This window comes from Perna viridis, chromosome 9, assembly GCF_037379345.1.
Source record: "Perna viridis isolate PV_CMFRI_1.1 ecotype Kerala chromosome 9, ASM3737934v1, whole genome shotgun sequence".
Classification (NCBI taxonomy): domain Eukaryota; kingdom Metazoa; phylum Mollusca; class Bivalvia; order Mytilida; family Mytilidae; genus Perna; species Perna viridis.
Window position 1 is genome coordinate 35,417,648 of NC_142453.1, and position 13,086 is coordinate 35,430,733.

Here is a 13,086-nt window from a genome sequence, read left to right on the forward strand (position 1 = left end):
TGGTAACTTAGTAATTACCTTTATGAAAAATATGCTATACTCACACATCTGATAGTGTGAAAGAACCATACTGAAAGTCACCCTGTATGGACAAGAAATTCTACATACAATAAATACTAGCGTTACGATACAATATTCGTCTTGTATCAAACATTAGAACTACAAATATTAGTCTATTTATGAAATTGATTTAACAAAATATAAATGCAATTTTGCCATGTCAAGCCGTGAAAAGTTAAATGAAGTTTAATAATTAAAGGATTAGGATCAACAAGCTCACAATTGGCCTTTGATATAGTAAATAGTTAGGGTATTGATACTTGTGAGAGCTGATTGAACTTGTTGGAGGGTCGATGATTTAGGTCTTGGCAGTGGTCCACACACATCACAATCATAGTAAAGTTTATACTTTTGATTTAAATCTGAAAAAAAATGAAAGGGCTAGATTTGCTATAAATATTATACAAGAATACTTAAATATCTAGAAAAATTATTACACTACATGTGTTACGTAATTTATTTGTTTTTCTCTTTTGCCCATTTCTTGTAAAAATTGATGATAATGCACTTTTTGTACCCCGCAAACAAAGTTCAGGAATCACCCAATATGTCTGTCTGTCTGTCCGTCTATTCACATTTCTTGTCAACACATCTGCTCCTAAACCACTTAAGGGATTTTGATAAATTTTATAGAAAGGTTAGGCATTGTATGTAGAGGTGCATGAAGGAATAAAGTTACTGGCAGAGGACTCTAATGGGAGATAATTCAACTTAAGTGATTTACATTTGAAAACCTTGTCAGCCAAACTTCTAAACCGTGTAAAGGATTTTGATGAAATTTTACAGGAAGGTTAGGCATCATGATTGTGTAGATGTCAGAGAATTCAAAAGGGAGTCTTAAGGGTTTACATGTTGAAACCTTGTAAGCACAACTTTTCCTTAATTTCTGCAGGGAATTTTATGAAATTTTATTGGAAAGTTGGTATGTAGATTTGTATGAAAGAATATAGCACTTGTAGAGGATTCCAAAAGGAGATAATTAAATTTATGGGTTATATATTTAACTTCATATTCAAATGGGAGGGGTGTGTTATCTTTTTGAGCTTGCTCACAGTATTCTAGTACGTTTTTACCATAGAATTGATACTGTTAACTGATATGGACAGGTACAATGAAGAAGGAATATCACTACAATTTACTGAATAGTGCTAATGTGATATGATATGTCTGAGTTCCAATTTATTGTCTTTTTGTGTCATAATTTATGATTTTCATTTCTTTTGGTCCACTTCTGAGAAACTGTTACAAATAAATAGAAACTAAAAAAATCAATAAAGGTTAATTGAACAAAATTATTGGGGCTTGAATTAATTTTAAATGTAGAAGTCATCAGACAACCCCTTGTCAGAGTTACTGCCCGTTTTTCCTTCTTTTTGACATTTTAACCTTAATTACTTACAGTAATTCTTAAATAGCTCTCTGAGACCCACATAAGCAATTCTGGCTCCTTGTGGCCCGTATTCCCAATTCTGCTACCTTGATGTTAATACTTTTTGCTATTACAAAGTCCAACATGACATTGCACCCCCACTCATTTGGTGCATGTAAGTTAATATAATACAGCAACCAAATCTCACACCAAATTTGAAATGTATTTATCCGTTAGGAGTGGAGGTAATTATGGCGAAATTTAGACCGAGGGAATAATGGGTGGAAGGATGGACAAGGTAATATACCTCAAATTGTTGAATGGGGGTATAATCATATTAAGTACAATGAAACCTGTGTAAATCAACCCCTTTCACACTGTTAGTTTGGTTTAGAAAGGTGTTTTGTTTATCAAGGTTCAAAGTGCATTTTAATTAATATTAAGGGACTTTGTGAAGAGTGTCTGGTTTAGGCATGTTTTTTTAGTATTCAGGGTTAAAATAGGTTTTACTGTACACAAGTTGTCAGTACTGTAGTTACAACCCAGGATCATTATTTTCAATAGAACCATGCTGAAGTTACCAAATTTACAATGGCCTGATTTGGGTATACACACATGGCCATGTGTTTTTAAATTTTTGGCCAGTTTACACTCATGCAAATGGCTTATAGTATAGTAAATGTTGGTTGTGCAGACAGGCAGGTAAAATATTTTTGTAACATTTTTCTCTACAAATATAAACCACTAGGTATTTGGTACACAACTTCAGTATGGAGTCCTACATGGTGATATGCAGTTTCAGGTCTGTCACGAAAATAAAACATGGAAACATTATTTGCTGGAAACAGTACTTTAGGGCAACCCAGCCATTTCTGTCTCTGACCCATTTTAAGGTAATTTGAAAAGCTTCAAACATCTGAAATAATTAAAAACTGTAATATTTTCATAGTAAATGTTCTTAAGCCTTGACATTATCTCTTAGAAAATAGACATTATTAAATATGATAATTTACTCTTGACAGGTCATTAATCTTCATATTGAATATGAATATGTTAATTATAAGCTTTGGAAAATAACTTAAGGGTTTTGATTAGGTGTAAAATTTCAAAACCATTAAACTATGGTGTATATGAAAATGAGTATTGTGGTAGTAGATTTAAAAACATATGTATTCATTTAAAATCAGGCTTGAATATATCTGGTTTATTCAAGTTGGACCCATGCAGACTTATTTTATAACATTATTCTGGCTAGTGACAAGACCTAAGAGCCTTGAAACTATTTTTGTATTTATAATATGTACCAGTTAAGTAATTTTTAATGGTCATTAAAACTTTGGAAGCACTGTTGATGATATTAAATTTTACTCAGACTAAGATCCAAGCCACATACCCTATAATATCACTTGCGGGTACATGAAAACTACATGTAGGTTTTTTTCGCTGATTTGTAACCTTCCATTATTATATTTTAAATTCTGACTGTAGACTGTAGAATCTATGGACAATGATTTAGTTTTAAGAGTTACGAAGGTCATTGATAGTAACAACATTTATACGAGAATGAAGGTGTGATGTGTTCAAAAAGGCAGAGATTATTCCATTGGCCTAATCTAGAGAGAGTTCTCCATGTTTGTGTCCACTTCTCCTATTTGTCTTTGACAGGGAGAATTTTTAATAGATTACATTGACAAAAATGTCAATGTCATTATTTTTTAAACCTTCTCTTTGACATTGTTATCTAGATTAGGCCCTGTTGAGTAGATAGAAATGTATTGAAATGTCTTTTTGGAACCAATAGATTCACAGAAGGCAATTCCTTTTGTGATTTGATGGAAAAGTGTTTGTTAATTCCATGTACATGTATATATTACTAGTACTATTTCCCACACAATAATTCTGCGGAGGGTGAAATGTTTTTCACTGGTTCTTATGTCAGGTTTTTTTGCACAAGTTTGTAAAAGGTTATGGTTAAAGAATAATGACTTACCTGTTGCAGAATATTATATAAAAAAACACCCGAATGTTGATTATATTCTTTTAAAAGCATATGTGATACATATTTTAAATATAAATGTACTATTTCAATTTCAGGCTCGTTCAGAGACAGAGGTACAGACTGAAAAAGAATGGATGGAGTCGGAGAAAGTCTGGCTTGTTCACAAAGGAGGATTTGCCTCAGCATGTATCATGAAGGCCAATGGAATGGCTTCCCTACCAGAGGGACGTGTCTGTATCAAACTTGACCATGGAGGGGACATCTTAGAGGTAGATGAAGACGACGTGGAGAAGGTATGATTAGCTGTAGGCTGAGTTTTAAAATCCGTAATTAAGAGCTGAACACTACAAGTTCTGTATACAAAGCAAAATGCACAGTAAAAAGGGATCATAGCGTAAAACAGTATTACTGATTGTATAATAAGGTTCAACAATAAAACATGGCTGATTTGGATCAAAAAGAAAAAAAAGTCTACAATCCCAAAATAATAATCTTGATGAAAATGCAAGTTAAAGAATAAAGTAATGAAAAAGAAAATATCTAAAATATTATGGTTGTCTGGGTATAATGACAATTATCTCAATATTACATAATTTTCACAGTAGGTTTTAGTCTAGCTCTACATTTAGCTGAATTTGAAAAAAATAAGTGCAGTCATTCTCAAGTACTGAAAAATAAGATCCTGTTAGATTTAAACAGTTCATATCATTATTTAAGATCTGCATTTGGATTATTTACTTGTGGTCCAAACCCAGACAAATTGTTCATGGTACATCACGTACTGGTACAACCATCTCTGTCTCATGTGTGTACAATAAATCTGACAAGGGTCTGTATTAGGATTATTTACTTGTGATACAAATTACTTACATTTGTACAACCATCTCTGCTTGATGTGTATAAAAAATCTGACATTTGTGACCAGTCTAAGGTCTAGGTTTGGTTTAATTACTTGTGATCCAAAAACTGAACAAATTACATTCATGGTACATCTTGTATTCCATGTGTATACAAGAAATCTGACATTTGTGACCAGACTAAGGTTGAATGTTGAAAACATCTTTTCATGTTGACCTCCGTAAGAATGTTTAAGTATGGCAAACAACATAATAGGCCAATGATTATATGGTGGTCTTGTCAATTTCAAGGGCTGATGTAACATTGATATGTAAAAAAATTGTTTATGTTTAAAACCTTATTGTCAATTTTAGTAGATGTACATCTAAAATTTTTGGTCATGCAGGTTTGATGTTGTCATACTGCAGTAGGTTGTACATGTATTTGTGCAGTTTTAAATTAAATTTATTTAAACTTTGAATGTTAGGAAAAAAATGAAGTGCAAAATGATTTAGATTTGAGTTTTTCATAGATAAATATTAAGTTTAGGTAGATAATGTCTTTAAGACTGTTCTTAATTTATTTAGGAATATCCCTATGATCTTATGCAATTATATGATCAATGTCCATTCTACTTTATAATATTTCAGTCATTAGTGTAGTTTTTTGAAGGTTAAACTGGAAAAATGCAAATAATCATTGTATAATTAGGGTAAATGACAACTGTTGTGAAAATATGACATGGATTGCTGTCATACAAGAGTTTGAATTTAGACTTACAAACAAACTACAAGATTCTTGCAAAATGTGAAAAAAGTTGAATTAAGACTTACAAACTACAAGATTCTTGTAAAATGTGAAAAAAGATACTAAAGTAAAGCATTGAGGTTAAGGCCCGAAGATTGAGAGTTTCAACATGTTTTATACCATCTATCTATAGCTATCTTTCACCTATAAATACTTTATATGATGACAAAAGAAGTAGATAAAATACCACAGGTGATAAAACTCTGTCCACTTCTGGGATGTGTGTTATGTTTTTACCTGTACTAGTAATCCCTCAGGTGTGAATTTTAATTATGTGACAGATAGAAAAGATAAATATCAATAGCTGTCTCAAGTATGTTATAAAATACTTCAATGGTAGTTTGTTGTGATCAACGATTTGTGTCGATTCGGTAAATTAATTACCAACTAGCTGATCAAGTGCAGTTCACTCTTCATTCAAAATTTTAGACCCAGTCAAATTAATAGCCTGTCATTACTATAGACTTTCATGTAATTGATACTTAATTGGTCATTAGTTGTTTAAGTTATGTAAAAACTGTCTGCTAAATGGTTCAATTTCAAGATAGTCTGTTAAAACCAGGAAAATTTAGAAAGCTATAACATTGGACATTGACCATGAAAAGGTAGGCCGCTGCTATACATGCCATGGCTATAAGATCCTTGTATTGTCCCATCTGTTTAAAAGAGTAATCAAGGGAACCAAGGTTATAGCGGTAATCAAAAGAATGTAATCCAGGGACAAAGACCCGACATGGAAAACAGACATACACAACAAAGAACATACAGTAAATAAAATCATACATACAAAGTAACAAAAGCAAATGAGCAACTCGGACTCCACTAAAAACTGGGAGCATGGACCAGGTGCACCGTTAGGATAAGCGTCCTTGGCTTTTCTAGAAACACCCGCCGAATAAATCAGTTTTCATGGTGCAGATGGATATACCATGATAAATGATCAAAACACACACACACTTGTACTAGCCCAAAACAATTAAAACCATACACAGTTCTACTTAGGCCAAAACAATTAAAACCATACACAGTTCTACTTATACCAAAACAATGAAAATTATACCGTCATCACTTCACTTCAAATAATAGACTAAATGCCTTCATCAGGAGCAAATAACAATAACTGAGAGGATACAAGGCTAACTCTGCTTTTGCTCTGTAAAGCTTCTATAAAGGAACTTTCTCATTGGTTTTTTTTTGTGTATTTCTCTGCCTGCATTGCAATCTCTGAGTGAAATACTATTAAACCATAGTGGAAGGGCAATAGTCCAGATGTTTTTGGTTTTTACTGTGATAATTCGGTCTTCTGCCAAGAACTGAACATAATTGTCAGCTACCAATGATTACACTGATGTCAGTAGTACAAAGAATAATAACAGTTTTGAAAGTTCCACTCAGTACGTCACCTGCATTACATCTCCTATTTGCAGGCTAGCTGCAATTTTTGTAATATTCCTTTTATTGATGTATTCTGTACATGCAATACAAGTTTATAAATATCTCAATTAAATTATACTATCTTTTGTAGGCTAACCCTCCACAATATGACAGAGCTGAAGACATTGCTTCATTACGATTCCTGAATGAGTCCAGTGCCTTACACATATTACGACAGAGATATGGCGCAAATTTGGTCCACTCATATTTCGGTCCCTCACTGGCTGTGGTCAACCCCATGCACCCAATATCCATCTACTCAGAAAAAGTCATGCAAGTTTTCAAGGGATGTAAACAAGAGGACATGCCACCCCACATTTATGCAATGGGACAGATCACTTATCGTGAGATGTTACAGTCCAGGTCAGATCAGTCCATTGTGTTTATGGGGAGGAGTGGAAGTGGAAAGACATCAAACTCTCGGCATGTTATTCAGTATCTTATAACAGCTGGTGGTAGTGTGGGGAATATATTAACAGGTGGGCTGTGTTTCCTATGGTAGAAATGTGTAACTTATATGGATAAGTCAACATAAATTAATACTTCAGCTTTTTTAAAGCAATGTTTTTCTAATTAAAACTGTAAATTCTTCATTAAATTATGTATGGACCAAATTATACACCAAGCAGTCAATTCTTTTGAAAAATATGTTAAAGTAATTACCAGTTATATTCAGATGTAGTCAGGTTCTGAAGTACTTACATTACTAAGAGCTTCCGTTGTACTCTAACCACCCAGAATTAACTTGACCATACTGAATTACAAATATGCCATATTACATAATAATATTAAGTGTTACATGGTCAGGTTTGGATGTCAAACCAAATGATAAAAACTTGATACAAAATATACTTCATAAATGTTTGCATACGGAAATTAGATGTAAGGAAATGGTGCCCACTTATTATAGAAGTACCAGCTCTAATCTTGTCTCAGCCATATCCTGGTATCATACATGTATATTACCTGTTACTGCCAGAACTCTTAGGTCTTGTTTTGTAACTCAGAATATCTTGTTAATTGGGCAATTACTCTCTGTTAAGATAAAACTTCAACACTTTTGGAATTTAGGTTTATGACATTTGTCCAAAATCTGGTTTAAATGCAAAAAAAAAAAAAATGCATAACACTTAATCTGTTGAATTTTACTGAACTTTTGTTATAGAACTGTAATATATTGTCTATAAGTTTTTATTGTCTAGTCAATGGTCCCTGGGAGTTCACGCTACCAAGGTTTGACTGTATTTTTCATGATTTTTTAATGAATTTTACATTTTAATCTCTAAGAAGTCACATGACATACCATTTTGGAATTTGGAACTATGAACATCATGAGATGAACTTATGAACATTTCCCACTTTATGATTCTGACTGGAAAGAGTTAGAATTTAGTGTTATGTCAATAGCACATTTCTTTCCTTTTTTGTCATTAAAGTAAAATATCTTTTTTAGCTGAGAAACTCTCTGCTGTGAATACTTTGATGGAAGCCTTTGGTAACAGTAGAACATTGCTAAACACCAACGCCAGTCGCTATGCTCAGCTGACTACACTTGATTTTGACCATTCTGGTCAGATTACTTCAGCTTCCATACAGGTACATGTATGACTAAGAAGGTTATCACATCTGAAAATACTGGTACCACTGTGCAGATACTTGTAATGATATGGTCACATACCTACTTTCATATTGTCACAGATGACAAGACAAAGTTTAAATTGTACCTTTAAGATATTATTAGTTATATGTTGCCTAAGAAACATGTACATGATCTTCAATGTTCGTGGTTTTGGTGGGAAGACCAGTCCACGAAATTTGGTTACCATCGAAAAGGATTTCCATTGATGTGTATACTGATAATCTCAAAACCACGAATTCAAGAATTCATAAACTTGTGCTTTTTCCCTAATCCACGATAATTGGTATACACATACTCATTTTGGATAGTTTCAAGATAGAAGATTCTGTAAAGTACATGCACCTCCTTAGATTCTTATTTTTCCTACCTTAATGTTGCAGGTTTTCATGTTTGAGAAGTCCCGAGTAGTAAGAAGACCAGAGGGAGAGCCTAGTTTCCATGTATTCTACCAAATGTTGGCTGGGCTTGATTCTGCTTTAAGGTAATGTAATATGGTGGCATGAGATATAGTACTGAAGTCTTATAATATAGGTTGATTGACCAGCACACACAATAAACTTTAATGGATTTTTCTCCACAAAGTTGAATGTTCAGTGTTATTTTGCACCCATTTTGAAAATTCCCATTAGGTTTTGCACAAGTAGGCATCTGTCAAGTATAATTTCAATCAGTTTAGGCATTTGTGGGATTTAGTGTGGACGAATTCATACACAGGAATTAATGAGAGTAATGAAGGGAACAAAGACTCTTGCGGAAATAAAAGAATGTAATCCAGGGACAAAGAACAGACATGGAAAACAGACAAACACAAAGAAGAATATAAAATAACTTAATTAATACATACAAAGTAACAAAAGTAAATGAGCAACTTGGACTTCACTAAAAACTGGGAGCATGGACTAGGTGCACCAGTAGAGTAAGCGTCCTTTTCTTTTGTAGAAACACCCACTGAAAAGAAAGTAAGAAAGGAAACAAACAGAAAACGATGTCACCAACTATAGTTGAAAAATTTATCAAATAAAAACCAGGATCTTGAGCCACATTTAAAACTTGATAGTGACAAAGACAAAGCATAGAAAACTAAGACCGTATCAATAAACAACATTCTGAAACTAGAACTAGAAATTAACTAGAAATGAGTGAATAAGAGGACTTAACCTTTGAGGAGGAACAAGGTACCACCACATTGATAAGACTGATTCTGCAGTCAGTTTCACATAAAAAAAATTTTGTGTTAATTCTGTCGTAAGTTATGACATCACAATTGTGTCCTATTGTGCTGTTAAGTAGCACTCCAGCTAAGGATCATGCAAAATGTCATTCATGGGTAAAAAGCCTACATATTTTTATTTTTGATATTTTGTTTGAAATGTCATAGTAAACAGAAATTAACATGTGGTTTTTCATATAACCTGTGCTCTTAGGAGATAAAAAATTATAGAGTGCACTGTAGATTTCAAAATTAAGGGAGATAACTCTGTAAATGATGCTCAAATACAATAAAATCTACTGGATTTTCAATGTTGATTATCTTCTAAGAGCAGGCAGATTTGAAAGAATAATTACATATTTCATGATATAGACCCATAAAACAACTTCATTACAAAAATAAAAATATGTAGCCTTTTTTAGAGTGTATCACATTTTTCAGATTTTGCATGATTCTTACAAAGACAGCTACTTAAAATTTATGACAGTTTTACACTTAATGTGGAGGTCTTTCCAGATTTATAGTATGGACTTAAGATAGAAAAAATTCAGTCTTTTTTTATATGTTTTTATTTTTAATTAAATGTTGAATTGTGTTTGTTTAAATTGCTCACCATGTCAGACTGGAATACTGTCTAATATTTACCTTTAATGTCATCTATTTATAGGAATGAGCTACAACTCAATAGCCTGACAGAGCCTAACTTGTTCATGACACCATTACAGAGGGTAAAATATTAATTTAAATTAGTACAACTATATGTAATTAATTATTTTTTAGTATATCATTCATTAATTCTGAGAGTTTGCTAAATTTTAACCTTAAATATTTTCTTGATGATATGTAGCAATGGGTCTTGGAAAAAGTTGTAAATGAAATATTTTTGGTGAAGAATTATATTGTAAAAGAAAAAAAATATCCTTTTTCTTTGAGGAAAGGAATCTGTTCAAAACCATGAAGCCAAGTCTTAGAAATTAAAGAACGAAAGCTGTAATTTATTCCCTGCAGATAGTCTAAGGTTAATTTAACAAGAAAATATAAGTGTGCGTATTGTTCAAATGTGTATCCATGAAGACATTATAATTTGTGACAAATTTTCTGTGAAATTATCTACTGGCTGTGTAGAGAAAAGGGAGTTAACCCCTGTTCAGATCCCAGTCAGATGAACGTTTACTCTTAATGCCAAATTTTCCTATAAACTAAATGTATGCTGTCATTGTGAGAAATGAGCAGAAGAATATTTTTCTTGAAAGTAGGGTAACTAAATACTGTGCAGGGCCATTCTAAAAAAAATTTCTAGTCTTCATCAGTTTTATTGTTCAACATTTTTTAACCAAGGATGTGATTTTGTTATTGGGATTTGCAGATTTCTGCTTTTACAAATTTGAATTTGAATTTTATTGTATATTTACCTAGGATTTAGTAAGTTTCTGCTTCTTTGTTGATCCTGGTTTCTTATCTCTGTTCAAATTGAATACTGAATAACAATATTGTTTAAAACTTATATTAAAGATAAGCATTTAATAATACCATACAACTCTCAAACTTTTAGCATGGGTTCATTCCAACAGTTGTAAGTATCACATGACTTGCTGTTAATGCTCTCACCAGGTGGCAGCAGCTGTTCAAGTTTTTACTTTCTTTAAGCTTGATTATGTTCTCATGTTAATGTTTCAGATATGATTGCTTGGGTTTTTTGTTACCTATATGCATTTTTGGGAGTGAATTGTTCCTATCATTTGATGGGTTACTTATCATTTGTGTATTAGAAGCTTTTCAATTTGATGTTTTCATGTTAAGTTGTGGGTCAGTGTTGTTATGTGGTTCAAAGTGATTATTACAGTTAATAAGCTTGCCAAGTTTAAAGAAAGTTTCACAAACATTATTATTAGGTAGCTGCATGTAAAAGTTCATTGTACAGGCTTTCAGTGACTCCTTTCAGCATATCAAAAATCAGTTGTTTTGGGGGTGAATTTCAAATGAGTATATATACAATTTAAAGTTTATTGGTTGCCATATACCATACTTTGAAAGTTCTAAAGGCTGCACAAGATCCATCACCTTTTTTTTTTCATTGTGTACCAATTTTCATGGTTTCAATATTTAGTCAAACCACATACTGTTATTAAAATTTCCAGCTAAAATTTGAATGTATTACTTGAATAATGGAACTCAAGAACACACACAATTACCAAAACAAACCATGAAAAGTTGATATCCACGACCTTCACACAACATCTTACCATTGATATCCACGACCTTCACACATCATCTTACCATTGATATCCATGACAAAAGTACCTTCACACAACATCTTACCATTGATATCCACAACAAAAGTAACCTTCACACAACATCTTACCAATTATATCCACGACAAAAGTAACCTTCACACAACATCTTACCATTTATATCCACAACAAAAGTAACCTTCACACAACATCTTACCGTTGATATCCATGACAAAAGTAACCTTCACACAACATCTTACCGTTGATATCCATAACAAAAGTAACCTTCACACAACATCTTACCATTGATATCCATGACAAAAGTACCGTCTCGTCTCACAACATCTTACCATTGATATCCATGACAAAAGTAACCTTCACACAACATCTTACCGTTGATATCCATGACAAAAGTACCGTCTCGTCACACAACATCTTACCGTTGATATCCAGGACAAAAGTAACCTTCACACAACATCTTACCGTTGATATCCATGACAAAAGTACCGTCTCGTCTCACAACATCTTACCGTTGATATCCATGACAAAAGTACCGTCTCGTCTCACAACATCTTACCAATTATGTCCACGACAAAAGTAACCTTCACACAACATCTTACCGTTGATGTCCATGACAAAAGTAACCTTCACACAACATCTTACCGTTGATATCCATGACAAAAGTAACCTTCACACAACATCTTACCAATTATATCCACGACAAAAGTAACCTTCACACAACATCTTACCATTTATATCCACAACAAAAGTAACCTTCACACATCTTACCGTTGATATCCACGACAAAAGTAACCTTCACACAACATCTTACCGTTGATATCCACGACAAAAGTAACCTTCACACAACATCTTACCGTTGATATCCACGACAAAAGTAACCTTCACACAACATCTTACCGTTGATATCCACGACAAAAGTAACCTTCACACAACATCTTACCGTTGATATCCATGACAAAAGTAACCTTCACACAACATCTTACCGTTGATATCCATGACAAAAAGTAACCTTCACACAACATCTTACCGTTGATATCCATGACAAAAGTACCGTCTCGTCTCACAACATCTTACCGTTGATATCCAGGACAAAAGTAACCTTCACACAACATCTTACCGTTGATATCCATGACAAAAGTAACCTTCACACAACATCTTACCGTTGATATCCATGACAAAAGTACCGTCTCGTCTCACAACATCTTACCGTTGATATCCATGACAAAAGTACCGTCTCGTCTCACAACATCTTACTGTTGATATCCATGACAAAAGTACAGTCTCGTCTCACAACATCTTACCGTTGATATCCATGACAAAAGTACCGTCTAGTCTCACAACATCTTACCATTGATATCCACGACCTTCACACAACATCTTACCATTGAAGCAAAATTTTACAATGACAGAATATTTTGTTACAGTACAGAACAGAGATAGATATCTGTGATATAAAAAGTCAAGATCTGAAATGTCTAA

The 13,086-nt window shown here is 33.1% G+C and overlaps 1 protein-coding gene across 19 annotated transcripts in view; it reads left to right on the top strand.

The window, feature by feature from the left end:
* The window catches only part of LOC148607989 (unconventional myosin-XVIIIa-like), a 70,931-nt gene that overhangs the window by 17,174 nt on the left and 40,671 nt on the right, over positions 1–13,086 (top strand). For 16 of the 19 annotated variants that reach the window (XR_015915113.1, XR_015915114.1, XM_088544987.1 and 13 more), the window contains exons 2-7: positions 3,524–3,721; positions 6,598–6,985; positions 7,960–8,102; positions 8,526–8,626; positions 10,023–10,083; positions 10,908–10,928. Coding sequence is in view for 17 of the 19 variants with exons in the window: in XM_088544987.1 (XP_088401113.1) it covers positions 3,524–3,721; positions 6,598–6,985; positions 7,960–8,102; positions 8,526–8,626; positions 10,023–10,083; positions 10,908–10,928 (912 nt within the window). In the remaining 2 variants the exon portion in view is untranslated. The remainder of the gene's footprint in view (positions 1–3,523; positions 3,722–6,597; positions 6,986–7,959; positions 8,103–8,525; positions 8,627–10,022; positions 10,084–10,907; positions 10,929–13,086) is intronic. The other 3 variants (XM_088544975.1, XM_088544980.1, XM_088544985.1) reach the window with 1 other exon arrangement.